Here is a 16,081-nt window from a genome sequence, read left to right as displayed (position 1 = left end):
TTGTTAGTATATTTTGGAGTGGTGTCTGAATCTATATGTATATATTTTTTAATTTCTTCTTTATTTAGTTTTTTTTAAGTATTTTTTTTGTTTTTTTTTGTAATTGTGCTGATAAAGGATTCAACCTAATATAATTGTGTATATTTTGGGAACTTCATCTATGAAAAGTCTATTTCCTTTTGCTCTTTCAATTAAGCATAGTTCCTGGGCTGATAACATGGTTCAGTGAATAAAGATATTGTGTCATAAGTACGGTGGCCTGAGTTCTACCTGCAGAACACAAATGGTAGAAAGAGAGAACTGACTTCTGAAAGTTGTCCTTTGACTTTTATGTGAAGGCTATGATCTCTCTCTCTCTCTCTCTCTCTCTCTCTCTCTCTCTCTCTCTCTCTGTCTCAGTAATGTAATTAAAGTCATAATTTTGCTAAAAATAGAATGGTAGGTCTTCTCTTTGACCTCTGTCTGCCTAGATTCTCCTTCTAATAAAGTGTTTTGTCACCGTGACATTTGTAACTGCAAGACGGTGACCATTTTCAATTTGGCGTTGTAAGTACTTCAAATATTGACTCTGAATATGACATTACTAATTTTTCCTATAGGTGTCTAGGAGTGCACTTCATACTGTGTATCTCTGCTGTTACTGTCTACGACCTTTCGTCTAGTGTCTTTGTACATCTTCTTACACTTTCTAAGTTCTATAGGTAATGTGGGTGTTTGTGTATCTAGAACAGCAATAATAAATCCCAGCCCTAGAATTTACCAATGTTGTCAAGGTTCTACCCCTATTTTCAGAGGAAAGGGAAAGTCTACGTCAGAATTCAAATGTTCTCAGGTACCATCTTCCCCAATGTAAGGTTTCCAGACAGTAGCTTCTGTGCTACTAAACAATCATCATATTTCGCTGATCAGCAAGGAGCATCATTGTTATGTGGGGACCTCACTCTGCTCTGTTCTCAATATACCACACAGAGATCCTGTTAGGGTATTCCTTTATGCTTTTGTCCATAGCTTACACATTTTCCCTGTAAGATAAGTCAAAGTCCATGTAAGATGCTGAACTTCACCCTGATCCCCTGACCCTCTGCCTGCAGCTCTTTTCTAGGTATTGCCCTGGGTGTCATCACTAAGAAAGAGTTCAGCAGAGAACTTGTAGAAACTATCAGGCCATGTAATTATGTAGTAAGCTGCATCCCTTTCTGCAGCCAATACAAAGGAGTCTAGTGACACAGTTTACCCCCAGAGTATGCTCTTTTACTTGCCTTATCCCTGATGTTACAAAATATTATTAGAAAGTAGAGGCAAAATAAATAAATGCCAACAGCCAAAAAACTAGAGATTAAATAGCACCTGCAATTAATTTGAAAAAGTTAAATAAGCTGATTAATAATGGGATCAAGGAAGACATTCTTGTTTGATTTTTGAGACTTGGAATGACAAGATCATGTGCTGACGGGGCTTCTCATGCTGGATGAGTGTGAAGTACTGGTTATACGAAAGACTAGAGATGCTACGGGAAAATTCAATCAGATCTTGATTCAAAAGGAAAATGTCATGGTCTGACTCCTTCCTCCGGGAATTAGTAAGTAGAAGATATCATTGATGTGATGGTATTAGAACGGAGGGCTTTTAAAGTGTGACTCGGTCATGGGGACAGACTCTTAATTAATGAGATTAAGCAATAGACTGGAGAGAAACTTCCTATCTCTTCTACCGTGCGTGATTAAACAAGAAATCCCCAACTATGATGAAAAAAACACAGGACATCACCACACAATGAACCTGTCTAAGCCTGTCTACCAAACCGACCAATGTGGGGGCGTTTGGAGATCAGTCCCTAGGTTGCCCATTCATTTGGTATGGTTTATTCAGCCTTGTGGAGACTATATACATGTTGACGACTTCCTAAATATGCCTCTGCTCCAGTGCTCCTTTGAGTTTTAGATTCCCAGCTCTTTAGTCTTTGTTCCATTCAGAGCTCCAAAAACCTTTCAAGCTAGCACAGATGGAGATGCAGTTGAGACTTTTTTTCTCTCAAGTGATCACACCCACCACCTCTTTACATTTGATTTTAGTATTCTGTCATTTGCTCAAATCCATAAACTTTGTATGAGTTTTCCCCTTTATTTTGGTCCCATCAACCCCTCTTTTTTCACTAGAGTTTTAAAATATCTGTAGAATGTGATTATTACATGGTTTCTGTCCTTCTAAACACTCATCCTATTTTGCTGACCAGTACAGAAGCATCGTTATTATGTGAACACCTCTCTGCTCTGTTCTTAATACACCACAGAGATTCTGTTCAAGTATACCTCTAGAATTCTTGTTTAAAACCTACATATTTTCCCCAAGAATATTTGTCAAAGTCTTTGTCAGATGCATTATTTTTAGGTTTCTGAACATGATTTGTCCTTTGGCACTCTCTACTCTGCTTTGAGCCCTGACAGCCTCATTACTATGCCACAAATGTCCCAAACACGGTACCACTTAGCATATTTAGTGATTTGATTCTAGAATCTGACAAGTTAACAATGAAGACTAACCTTCATGAAGAGAAAGCATAGTCTTTTGGGCCATTTTTGAGGCTCAAATCTGTTTCTGTAACCTCAGAAAGTAGCCCTAAGGGAAAAATATTGGGGAGTTATCAAGTCATATGGGTTGTGCACAGGTGAAGATGATGGCCAGTTATTTAATATGAAACCAAGATGTGGTTAAGAGTTCCACAGAAACATTTTACTTCTTAGGTATAAGAAGATTTAAGAAGATAAGAGGATATAAGAAGAGATAACTGGATCAGAGAGCACATGTAGGATTTTTGTTCTTGTTTTACAAGTGGATTTGCCACATAAAGAGAAGAAGGTAGAATAAATGAAAATACTAAACATGAGGTTTGATAATATTAATTCATGTTAATTATTAATTAATTGAACATTAACTATCTCTTCTTAATAGTAAACTAAGAAGTACTAGAACCGGAATAAAGTTAATGAGGGTACATAATTTAGAAATCCCACTGAAATATAACCGATAGCAGAAGTATTAGAGACATGAAGAATGAACTTTGAAGGCGGGACATTTAAAGTTGAAATTTTAGAGAGCTTCCGTATTATTCATGGAGGTAAAGTTGAGTTTGGTCTTCAGAGTAAAGGACTGAGATGGGCTGAATGTCTTTTGACATAAGAGGTCAAAGAACTGACAGAACAGAAACTTCTAGTGAAGTTTGAGACAGCCAAAAATGATAGATGAACTGTAATTAGGCACTGTGGCACTCACGGGTGGCATTATCAATAAATAATGGGAAATTGCCAGAGTATGAGCAAATAGCAGCTGGGAAGAGACTAACAAAAGGGGACAATTTAAGAGAGCATTTTTTAAAGATAAATGGGATTTTGTCTGTATCAGTGGGCTTCATGGTTGGGAAGTCTCAGTAGAGGAAAAGATGCCTGCCTACCTTACAATCTGAACCTTCCACTGTTCGCTAATTATTGAGATGCATATTTTTCTTTATTTTCATGCAGACTCCTACAACTCATCCAAGAGCAGCCGGTCGAGAAACCAAATATGTAAGTATCTTTCCAGCTGTGCCTGCTAGTTTTTCAGTGGAGGCAGGTACACATCTTAAATGGAACTCAGCTTTACATCAATTTATAATGTATAATTCTAATTCACCCCTTCATAAGTAGATGCTATGGTTGTCCCAGACATAGGACATCAGATATGTCAGGTGTACAGCATCAATCATATCAATTGAATCCCTTCATAACTGAATTATTGCCTAATTCACTTAACTAAACAAATAGAACTGTATCACCTACCCTTTGTACCTATAATTCTCGAAGCTTATATGACATTTATTTTTATAAGAACTGCTTCTGTGTTTAGGAAACAGTCAACTCATATGCTTGACACATTGAGGTTAGTCCATATCCAAAGGAATTATCAGTTTAATCGAATGATTAGTTTGTTGCTTTCCTGTGCTTAGATTAACAAGTAATTCAGTGTCTGCTTTTGAAAAATAAAATTAGCCAGGGATCTGGAGCAATGGCTTAGGGGATGAGGGCATTGTCGGCTTTTATAGACCATTCAGGTTTGGTTTCCAGCTCCCACGTGGTAGCTCACAGGTGGCTGTGACCACAATTCCAGGGGATCTGATGCTATTATTTTTTGGCCTCTGGAAGGCATTCATGTGGCATGTAAACATACACTCATACACATATAAATAAATAAATCTTAAAGAAGAATACTTACACCAACAGACGTGTAGGTATGAACTCAAGTGCGTCACTCGAATGATGCTGGCCTGGCTTTAGTTAGTACATTATGCACCTAGACCCTTACACATTCCTGTCACTCATGGCATGATTGCGGTCCCCAACTGCTTCCTCACCAACATATTCTGCTACAGACGAGACAGTTTCCTAGCAAGTACTACACCTCTAATCTAAAATAAACCATTAAACCACTCCTTTTACAGCACGCGCTGTTTTCTCTAATCTGCAGTTTTCGTCATTAACGAGGATAAATAGTTATTAAATGTGGGTTGTGTGCCATGCCATCAGTGCACTTCACACCTTTCTGCCTTCATTTGGATCTCCCTAAGGCACACACTCAGTGAAATTATTAAATTTTATCGCATTCGGGAAATGATGTTTACAGGATGTGGCAGGAACGTGGTTCAGAGCGTTTCCTGGAAGCGTTTGCTGTCAGTTTCCATTATTACTGGAAGCCCTTTGGAGGAATGCTCTAGAAGCCTGGAGACGTTCGTAGGCTAGACCCTGAAGGAAATCGTTGCTTCCGAGGAGGATCACTTACTCTGTCTTTCTGTGCCTTCGTTTTCACAGGGCATGCTCATAGTGTCCTCATTTGACTAATTTAAGGTTTATATAGTCCTTATGTGAACAGCCCTTAGAGCCATGAGTAACACAATGGAGTTATTCATAACTGATAGTGCCTCTCTTCCTTCCCCCTTCATTTTTGCCTCCTCCCTTCTCTTATACCTATTTATAGTTAGAAGACTAGAGGCCTCATAATTCCGGTTGCTTGACTCTTTAGTGGTCGCAGGCAACATCATTATTTAAAAATATACATTTTTGTGTGTAATTTATATATATTCTGTGGTCATAAGGACTGACCCCAAGAAATAGTTTTCTTGCTAACCTTTCCCATCAACTGTTCCAGTTTCATAGAGTAGACCACCCTTCACGTTTAGCTACCTACACCCTGGGGAGACATCTTACTGTAATAGCAGCTGCAATATTTCTGGAAGGGATGCTTCAATCTCCATAGATTATTTTAAATTATTCTTTTAAGCTTTGCATTTATTTTTGCATGTGGACTTGTCTGTAAGGACTACACTTGTGTGGGTGTGGAGGCCGGAGGTCGCTATCAGGAGTTTCCATTTCATTTACCAGAGCAGGGGCTCCCACTTGAACCGGGAGGTTGACACTCCAGCCAGGCTAGCTAGTCAGCTGGATCCAGGATCACTGGCTCCTGAGCTCCGAGGGTACAGGTAGTTTGCTGTGCCTGGTGAGGGTACAGGTGATGCCTGGGGTCCTCGGGCTTTCATGGCAATCATTTAATTCACTAAGCCATCCACCCAGGCACTTAAGAGGTTCTTTATTGTCAGACCTAGTTAAAAGTTATTTTCCATCTCTGTAGCTTGTGAGTCATTTTAAGTGACCTGTGAATCATTAAACAAATTCAGGATTAGAGTAGAACGAATATAATTTTAATTCTACTGAGATACTTGATCTTAAATTTTGTCTCTTGAGAAAGAAGCTTTGGTTTTTACTTTCTCTTACAGCATAACATTTAAACATGTGGCGTCTTAAATATGTCCACATCTTTCATAGATATATCTTTTGGAAGAGGACCTTTTATAATGGCAGATAAAATCAGTTGGTTTTTTGGTGTCAACTTATAGACAACTGATACTTACCAACACACAGCTGCTGTTGCTGTAATTGCTAAATGACAGCTGATGCATTTACTGTAAGAAAAAATAATACAGTTTTTAGGATAAGAAGTTCCGTTTAGCTTTAGGCCGTCCTCTTACATCAACCATCTGTCTTAAACACAATAGATTCTGACTTTTAAAAAATGAACAAGGCAATAATTCATTTTTGAAAACTTAACATAATAGACAAAACACATGATGTTTCATCAAAGTACAAATTGAATAGTTTTTACTTCATTAAGTTCTCATTTTAGTTTTCTTCCATGTCCTGTCAGGACAGCTTTGAGAAGTCTGTGGACTAAAATTTTAGTATTTCACTCTCTTGGGGACATTAGGCATGTACACAGTAATATGCATAGCAAGACTCCTTGTTTCATTAGCTTTGAAGATAGTCCTAGACTTCATTCCAAAGCAGAGGCAGCTCACCAGCCAGTGTACCACAGAGAGGACAAAGAAAGGGCAGGATGAAGGTCACAGAGAGAACTGTGCTGCCCTTGAGGATACTCGGAGCAAGCGTCAAAACACACTAAATCCCTAGTCTCAAACGTAATCCAGGGATCATCAGTAGAGAGAAAGCTTGTTAGAATCTCCCGACTCTGGTGTCCAGTTTCCTGCCTTATTCATTGATTTGACAACTATTTATGGTACAAGTCATTGAGGTGTCCCTGGCTTGAGGGAGGTGACTGCAATGGCAAGGTCCTTACTTCTGATATGCAAATGCTCATGGAGACCACAAGCAACTAACATAACAAATGAGATGTTCACTTTCTTACAGAAATAGAGGGAACAGGCCAGAGAATTGAATGGTATAAAAGAGACAGACAGGCCCAAAGTGGGATCCAGCTCAAGGGGAGACCCCAAGTCCTGACACCATTACTGAGGCTATGGGGTGCTCACAAAAAGGGACCTATGGTGACTGCCCTCTAAAAGACCCAACAAGCAGTTGAAAGAGTCAGATAAACAGAAGCTGCTGACCCCTCTGGTTAAATTACGGAAAAGCTGGAGGAAGCTGAGGAGGAGGGCAACCCTGTAGGAGAACCAGCAGTCTCAATTAACCTAGACCCCCAAGATCTCTCAGACACTGGGTCACCAAACAGGCAACATACACCAGCTGAGATGAGACCTCCAACACACATACAGCAGAGGACTCCCGGGCCTGGGTTCAGTCAGAGAAGTTGCACCTAACCCTCAAGAGACTGGAGGCCCCAGGAAGTTTAGAGGTCTGGTGGGGTGGGGACATTGTTGGGGAGACTGTGTGTGTGGGGGTGGTGGTGGCGGGGAGTAGGTATAGGATGTGGAACAGTCTGGGATGGGCGGGGGAGGAATAAAATCTGGAATGTAAAATTAAATAAAAAGAATAATTAAAAAAGAGAGAGAGTGGGCACTTCCTGGAGTATGTCAGGATGCTCACGGGATTTTTAACTTTCCTGTGATTATTGCAACAGCTTAATTAAATAAAAAAATGCTTTATGAACATTTATTTTGTGTGAATCTTGGGTAGAAGATTCTCAGAAAGAGAGAAAGAAAAAATGGTGGACAACAAGAGGAGAAGGGAGGGAAAGAGGGAAGAAAGGAAGGGAATAAGATAAAGGAATAAAGGGAGGGAAGCGATGAAATTAGTGGACAGTGTTTCTTTACAAATTGTCTACTCTCTTACAGTGCTTTAGGATGAGACTGGATCAATGACCCCCTCATGCGTTTAGGTTAATTAAAGGTTTCTTATTGCTTCTCCCTTGAGGCAAAGGCTATTTTTAAGTAATTTAGTTGAGATAAACTTAAGTGTAATAGAATCACAATAGGGCTAACAACATAGTGAACATGTAGTGTTAGGTCTTTTGTAGGACTGAATAGATCAGTTATCAATAGTATTTTATCTGACTATTAAACAGATGCTAAATTAAGGAACAACAGCCAGTGGCAGATAAACTTTAAGTAGTTCATTTAAAGTATCAATGAGTCCTATGTGGTGTTTCATTATTATAAAATAACCAGCGTCCTCTCCTGTCTTCTTCTATTGCTAGGAATCAAACCCAGGTACTTGTATATGGTAGGCCAGTGTTCTACCATTGAGATGTATCCCAGCATTCATTCTGAGGCAGTTTCTGTTCTCTATGTGAAATAATAAATTTTATATTAAACACTGCTTCAGTTTTCATTCAGTCTTTTGTCTTTGGAAGGAAAATTTTCTCCGCTTTACATCTGCCCTTATTATTTTTATGAACTATCACATGTATAAATCTATTTCACTCATGTAATTTAAAAATCACAGCATGCACTCTTAATAAAATTCAATCTTAGAAAATAGAATATTTGTGCTTCTAATGAATTTATCAAAAAGAAAAAAAACCCTTGGCTTTAGAGTAACATTCTATTTGATGATAACTTATTTCATGAATTTTTTTACATTTCATGAATTACTTTTAAGTTTTATAAAAATAAATGGTACAACATTATCAAATATATGATAGTTTATAGGTAAGATCTCATTTTAATGAGCTCAGGGGACAGAAAATGTCATTACAGCAGAAGAATATTGATTCCTAAATATCACAATATATTGAAAAATGTGTCAAACCTTATTAAGAATATTTCCCACTCTATGCACAGATATTCAAATAAAGGTCATCTTCTCTCATTTACGCAGCTCCCACATTCTTCTTGTTGCTATGCTTGCGGGCGTTGCTATGCTGGAGTGACTCAGGTGCTGTTCAGGGAAGGCATAGATCTTAGGGGAAAGGGTAACTGAAATCCCATGTGAGGTCCAGATCTGCTTCCAGAGGATGAGGCCAGAGAATGATGAATTATAGGAAGAGTTGACACAACAGAAGCAAGGAAAGCTACTCTGCCAATTATCTTCACTTACTTGTTTTCCTGTCCACATGTGCTGCTGCAATGCATATGTGTGTGAAAGGGGCTGAGGGAGGAGGGAGGCTACCATCGAGCTTTGCTCCACCAGCATTACGAGGGCAGAATAGAGGAGCACAGAATCAGTTCTATGTCTTACATTCACTTGAGGATATCATCCTACGCAACTTTCAGTGTCTCCAATATGGCTTCCGAGGAAATGGAGCTCCAGACAGAGACTAAGGAGCCTGGTGGCACTTTGTGACTTTGGCATTACGTCTTTAGGAACCAAATTAGTCTCTCCAAGGTTGGCTAGGTTAGCTGGGGTCCTGTGTAGTCATTTGTCTTTCAGAGGTAGTCACACTGTAGTCCTTCACTCTTGGTTGTTCTGTAACCTAATTGTAAGTAGGACAAGGTTGCACATTACTCTGTTGCCAGTACTTGGGGGCTGAGTGGGAAGGTCATGACGTTGAACCCACCTTAGGCTCTAATGAGACCCTAGAAAACAAACAAACAAACAAACAAACAAACAAACAAACAACAACACACCCCAAACCCAAACTAACCAACCAGAAAATTCAGCTAACAGAATTTCTTTGATGTTAAAAATGTAGCCTTATTAAAAGTCTACTACATTATTTTATGAAAATTTATGCTTATCTTTAATTGACAATTAATTTTATATCCATGGAATACAGTGCAATGTCCAATCTGTGCATACATTATACAAACTTTGATCAAAATAATCAACAATTTTATCTCCTTACCAAATTCTATGATTTGTATGTGGCTGTAATTTTTAAAATAGACTTTAGTAGTTTGAAGAATGTGATATTTGTAGCTACAGCCCTAGACAGTGCGGCTGATGACTCAGACCCAGCATGAATGAAGCTTCGTCAGCGCCTTCCTTCAACGTCATCTCTTACCTTTGCTCTGTTCGGTTCACCCCTATCATCCACAGCCTCCAGAAAGATCACAGCGAGGCATATAATGCCCTTAAGAAAAGTGTAGAATACCGACTAGTTGCAAAGGCCTGATCACCAAGTTATGGCTTACCTTAAGAGCCACAACAGAAGGCAGTGCCAATGGGATAGAAAAATGCTATTCCCTTGGAATTCTGAGGCTATTTTAATTATTTTGCAAGTACAGACGAAACAAAAAAAAATTGCAGGAAAAAATCATGGAAGTAGAATCTGAAAAGGAAGTACTTACTTCAGTAAGAAGAAGATTGGCATTTGTAGGGGTGCTGGGGAGGGAGACATCATCATGAGCATTAGGTTTCAGCTGAGCAGGTTGAAAGGTTCAATGGACAATTGGTGAGTGAAGTGTGTTCTATCAGCAGCACTATGCACACACGCAAGACTCATGCAGAGGGCGATCTTAGGTTAATACTCTTACCTAAATACTATTTAATAAAAAGACAAAAATTAAGTTCCCATGAAATGACTGAAATGTAGGTACCAATGACAAAGAGATAATATTAACAAGATCTGTAAAGAAATTTGAAAGCAAATAATTTCCACTTTAATGCCATAGGGGGGGTCTTGTTATGCCTTTCTCTTATATAAATATGTTTTGAGAAAAATCCACCTTGTTTTTTATTCTCATGTAAGTAAACATGATTATCAACAATAGTGATATGCTTAAATAAAATATGGACTGAGCAAACAGAAGATGCTATCTAATGGTGAGGAATCATTGGCATCATATGGTGATACTTAAAAGATCATTAGACAAGAAGAAAAACAGTGTACTTTCTGCTTTGTGAGCTAAAGAGCCAAGGCCATGTGCCACGCTGCTCAAAAGGACCATTTCTTGATACAATGCATTTCCATTTCCTTTATATTTTTCAGTGTCCTACAATGACCATGCATTGTTCCAGTGAAATACAACACTTAGAACAGGCATGTTTTTTTTTTTTTTTACTAAATAGTTAATTTCACTAATAACCATCATGTTTTTAATTTTAGGCAAATCTTTCATCATCATCCTCTACAACATCTGAGAGTCAACTGGTATGTATCTTGCTCTGACTGATTTACCTGCTTTGAGCATTCTAATTTCTCAAGAAATGGAGAACAGGAATGGAGAGATAATAAGTTTGCTGACGTGTCTAACAAAGTTTACTGCTGTTTTAGTAAAGCCACACGGTGGCTGCACGTTAGGTGACAACACAAGACAATGTCTGGATTGTACCTACCATTAACTCTAGACAATAGTGCTACAAGAGATTGAATTGAGTCAGAAAAAAAATGTGATTTGAATTTGAGAGATCACATCTTGATGAGAAGGATCCCAAACGGTTCAAGGAGATCAACGAAGATAATATGGGGTAACTTCTGGATGTGTGGATAAAAGAGAGTCACACATGAGAATTAGTATCTAAATGGTCTAAATCTATGCTAAGCAATAGTAGTATATTTTGAATGACAGAAGTAATCAGCACATAAAAATTTTAAAATATTACTTAAATATTTCCCATGTACCATCCTCCAGCTCTTTCAAATTCCTGGCCTTTTTCATTGTTATTATATACTTATTTAAAATGATGTAGTTACTCTCTATTAAGAAATAAATGAAACAAATGGATCAATTTCAATAATTGGTTATGAATACTAGATAAACATTATTTCAGTAGGTTATTGCTGATACATTTGTCCATTCTTTAGGAAGCAAAGTCTTTGAAAGCTAAATATTTACATATATATCAGCTTTCAATTCAACTAATTGACCTTAGCATGTGATTTGGAGGGCTGGTGGTGTGAGCTCTTGAAGGGCTATAACTGGGCATTACAGATCTAACCTCTAGAACCTGTCATTTTAACCCATACCTGGCAGATCAGAATCCCAGAAGAGGCAAAGGAACAGTAGTAGGTCCAGGCTAAATGCTGATCCTACAGAGGTTGAGACTGGTTTGGACTACATTTCACAGATATCAGGCTCACTTAAGAACCAAACTTGGATACCCATAACCTCTTTCCAATCACTCCCATTAGACCCTGGCTTAAAGAATAGAGACAATAAAAGCTGTTGAGTGGTAAAGCAAATTCAGTCTTTTAAAATCTTCAACCTGGCCTATTTAATGCTTGTAGTCATTACAAGTGTGCAGCTCTAAAAAGTCATGACTTCAGCTTTTAAAATATTTGCATTCTGGATTCGAGGTACATTTGAGTGGTGAAGTACTTGTTTAGCACCCATAAGACACAGGTTCAATCCCCAGCACTTCAAATTGTAAGAAAAGTATGTGTGTGTGTGTGTGTGTGTGTGTGTGTGTGTGTGTGTACGTGTGTGTGTGCATGCATGTGTATGTGTGTGCTACATTCTCATTATTTATTCTAACATCCAAATGTTATAATATTGAGATTGAGAAGCTATTTTGGAAACTCTTAGGAGTCTCATTGACAATATTAGCTTTCCCCCTATTAACCATCAACACAGTAGATAACAACTGGAAAGAAATCTCCTCCCTCTAAGTGGCATAAGTGTAATAAGTACCGTGCAAGCCTGAAGGGATTTTTATCAGGCTCATATAGCACCATAAACTATTTTCAATATGATCCTGTGGAAAATTATATTATTGTACCCCAAAGCCTTAGACTATTAAAAGATATGAAAAGGCACCTTTACAGGCAGTGAAGTAGAGGCTGCAAGAGTTTAAATGCTTTATCTAAGATCATAGCACTAGTGTTCAACCTTCTGTGTGACTTTCAAAAAGAACCATTATTGTTGATTTTTAAACAGTTCGACAGGGGCTTAAGAAACATCTGTTGAGTAGAGTACACTGGGAAATGGCCCCCTGGAGAACTGTTACCTCCATTGACCACTTCTAGGGTTTGGCTCATCGGAAAGCTTCGCATTGTCTGGTAAATGTGATGAGGCAATGAAGAGGTGCAGAGAGGATGAGGGACCCTAGAGCCAACTTCCTGTGGCACCCAAAAGAGCGAGAGGAAATGGAAAACATTGGCTTTCAGCTTGAAGCTCTGACGAAGCTTTCCTAGTTCTGGAGCTGGACCATTTCAATATTAACTAAGATGGATGTTTCCTCTTCTCCCTGCTTGGGAAACAGTTTAGTTTGGACGAGATGGATAAGATCTCTTTATTGGTTCAGTTCCTTTTATGAGGGGAGCCTGGGTTAGACGGCAGCTGGCCTCTTTGGATTGGAATTCCACGCCATTGCAAATCACTCAGCATCGGTCAGGGTGGGCTGCAGAATCAGCAGAGCAGACCATAAGAGGTTTAGAAAATAAACCCCGTGGCCACAAGAATAAACGCAGCTTACTGGAACAGAATAAAGAAGAGCGGTGAGCGGGCAGTTACTTTGTCTCTGGTTCCGAGTGCCAGCTGCTGTACCCTGCTCTCCTGGGCATGACTCAGCTATCTGAGGGCCCGTAAGTCTTTGTTGTTTAGAAGGGTGGTTGTGTAGAACTGATGTCTTCTTTCAGCTCAAAGGCGGTTTCTCCTTGACCACTTTTCCTTGACACAGCATACGTAGGAACCGTAGACTTCGTCATCTCTGCCTCCTCAGCCGTGACTCACACTATTGTCTTTTGTGTATCAAAACAGTTCAGTCTGGTCAATCTGCACTGTTTATATTCCTGAGCCATGGGATGCGCTTTATAATTATTGAATACTCTTTAGTTTTATAGAACTCGTATGGAAGTTATAAAACTTTGAAAAGTAAAAACCCAGTAAATAGATGTTTTCATGAGTTGTTTAGGGTGTTCACAGTTGACATTCTGCACACATTCTATATTTATAAGTATGCATTTTACATTTCATTTACTTTAGTTTTTTCTTACAAAGTTCTGTCATGCATCTTACCTCATCGGACCCTCATAATCACCGAGGGCCATCTCAGTAGTTTCACAGAATAAAAATGAACTCGTTTTATTCTTGGAAGATTTACCATATACTAGAAGATCTTGAGACCTGAAATATTTATCTGAAGGTAAAATAAGTGTAAATATTTGATTCAAGTAAGTTCTAACGAATTAGACTCAGCTACCATTCGCCAATTGAGGGAATTGTTAGATAAATAAATTAGATATTGCTTCTTTTGTCTACAATGTAAAATTCTAGATTTTGGATTCATTCACATTTTTGCTACAAAGTTTCCAAAGAAAAACTCAACTACTGAATTGTGGGAAGAGATAAGCAAACAGAAACAAGTAATAATTGCTTACTTTAAACATGTTTTGGTCCATCCAATCAGTTGAGTATCTAGCAGGTTCACAGTGTTTGCTATGCGATACTCTATTGCTTGCCACTGTTGTATGAGTATCTTTTGATTCAAAGCCAACCAACTAAGCAAAAACAACTATGAGATAACAGACTTGAAAACTGGATCCCTTTTATGTCTTTTTATCTGCATCGTATCACCTTATAATTTATTACCGTAGCTGGGGGCAACCTATCTTCCCATTTGTGGAAGTCACTAATTTAGGAAAGATGTTGCTGGAGAAGCCATCATTCAAAAAATGTTGGCAACAAACTTGCTAGGTCACTGCTGGCAGGAAATATTCATCTTTGGTCAACAGCCAGAGGCAGCAATTTGCTGTCATAGAATTATGATCGTAAGTTCTCAAATCTGAAAAAAAATAATTTTATGTGCACTAGTAGCAGTGCTCAAGTGGAAATGTACATGTGATGGATTGTAAATTCAAATAAATAGCAACCTTAGACTAATAGCTTTCAAATCCCTTCTCCACAAAAAAATCATGCTAGTGAACTCTCAGTTCTTTCTTTCTTTCTCTCTTCCTCTCTCTCTCTCTCTCTCTCTCTCTCTCTCTCTCTTTCTTTCTTTCTTTCTTTCTTTCTTTCTTTCTTTCTTTCTTTCTTTCTAGAAAGGCATGTCTTTATTAGCATCAGTTGAGAGTTGTGCTGTACTCGTCTCCATTGATACTACTTTTGGTAGAGCCTAGGTCTCATTTGACAGAATAGGTCCTAGCAGCCTTGGATAGAGGCAGCTTCAGAGTTCAGGGACAGATGTTTTCTTCTGGAGGCACTTCAGAATGTTTATGTCTAGAGTAAACAATTCTCAGCTCATCATAGCAGCTAACACTCTTTTTTTTCTGTGTTCTGGGCATGAGCTGTGTGAAAAGGTTCTTTCAATTTTTCCCACTTCTTCCAGACACAAAATTACAGAATCTCATTTTCAGGCATAACCAGAGTGATATGTGTCTATCTGTCGAATGTCTAGATATTCTGTAATTCTAAAGTGCTAAGAGGCCCTCTGCGGATGGTTTTAGTTGTTGGACAGAGATGGTCTCACAGTAGCTCACTTTTATGGAGTCCCCTAATTGGATTCATCTAATTTTCTTTGTATTTGTCTGTGCACAGACTTAGCAAATTAGATTTGCAAAAATTAAGGAAATCTTTCAGGAGAACTCCTACTTGATGTTCAAGGATAATGGATTACTTTGAGCAAAGAGAAAACAGAGACAAGAAATTTAAAAAGAACAGCCTGATCTTCTTCCATTGCAGACAAAAGACCCTTATAAATAAATGTGTCTGAGAGAGCAAAGCCATCTCCAGCTGAGTAGCTCATTTGATAGAAGTTCTAGTTCAGTGCTATGCAGTTTTTACTTTGCACAAAATTACCTATGAACCTTTTACAGTGCAGATTCTCATTCGTACGTCAAGGATGACTCTAAGATCTGCCCTGTTTAAAGTGTTCTCAGGAGATGCTCACAATTATATGTTTATAGGCCATATTCGGAGTGGCAAGGGACTAGGGAACTTCTTGGATGGAACAATTAGTTTATTTTGTGCTATAATTTATATTGAGAAAAAATAAATTATATGGTCATTTCACATAGAGGAAAAACGTATTAGGAAGGCCAGAAAGAAAGTACTGTGGAAGAGCCCCTTGTGTGCCCATGTTAGCAGAAGAGCCAGTTGCGTGCCCATGCTAGCCCTTGCTGCATCATACACATTAGAGGCTTTCTGACCTGTACTTTGAGACTACGATTGGGTGATGGATTTGAGGACATAGAAATAAAGCTGATGTGGTAACATTACATGGTATCATTCCTGAATAGAAAGGGAGATTAGGAATATAATGTAGCACTAATCATTATGACAGTGCACAGCTAAAGATGAGCGATATAATACCTAGGAGGTTTGCTCTATCAAGTGGATTTTTTTCTAAGATTTTATAATGTGATACCTGGATTTCAGAAATGAAATGCCCTTATTCCAATTATGCTATCATGCATTGGGAGTGGATTGTTGATAAAAACTAGACAGTGTAAAGTTTAGATTCACTGGGAGATGGGTAAGTTG

At 38.4% G+C, this 16,081-nt stretch overlaps 1 protein-coding gene across 18 annotated transcripts in view; it reads left to right on the top strand.

Annotated features, from left to right (window-relative positions):
* Positions 1-16,081, top strand: part of Mlip (muscular LMNA interacting protein) — a 199,064-nt gene that overhangs the window by 160,490 nt on the left and 22,493 nt on the right. For all 18 annotated transcript variants that reach the window (XM_032911536.1, XM_032911540.1, XM_032911539.1 and 15 more), the window contains 2 exons: positions 3,516-3,560; positions 10,768-10,812. In XM_032911536.1, coding sequence (XP_032767427.1) covers positions 3,516-3,560; positions 10,768-10,812 — 90 coding nt within the window. The remainder of the gene's footprint in view (positions 1-3,515; positions 3,561-10,767; positions 10,813-16,081) is intronic.

The sequence above is a fragment of the Rattus rattus genome, chromosome 8 (genome assembly GCF_011064425.1).
Source record: "Rattus rattus isolate New Zealand chromosome 8, Rrattus_CSIRO_v1, whole genome shotgun sequence".
Classification (NCBI taxonomy): Eukaryota; Metazoa; Chordata; class Mammalia; order Rodentia; family Muridae; genus Rattus; species Rattus rattus.
Note: the sequence above shows the minus strand (reverse complement) of the source record. Positions and strands in the feature narration are given on the sequence as shown.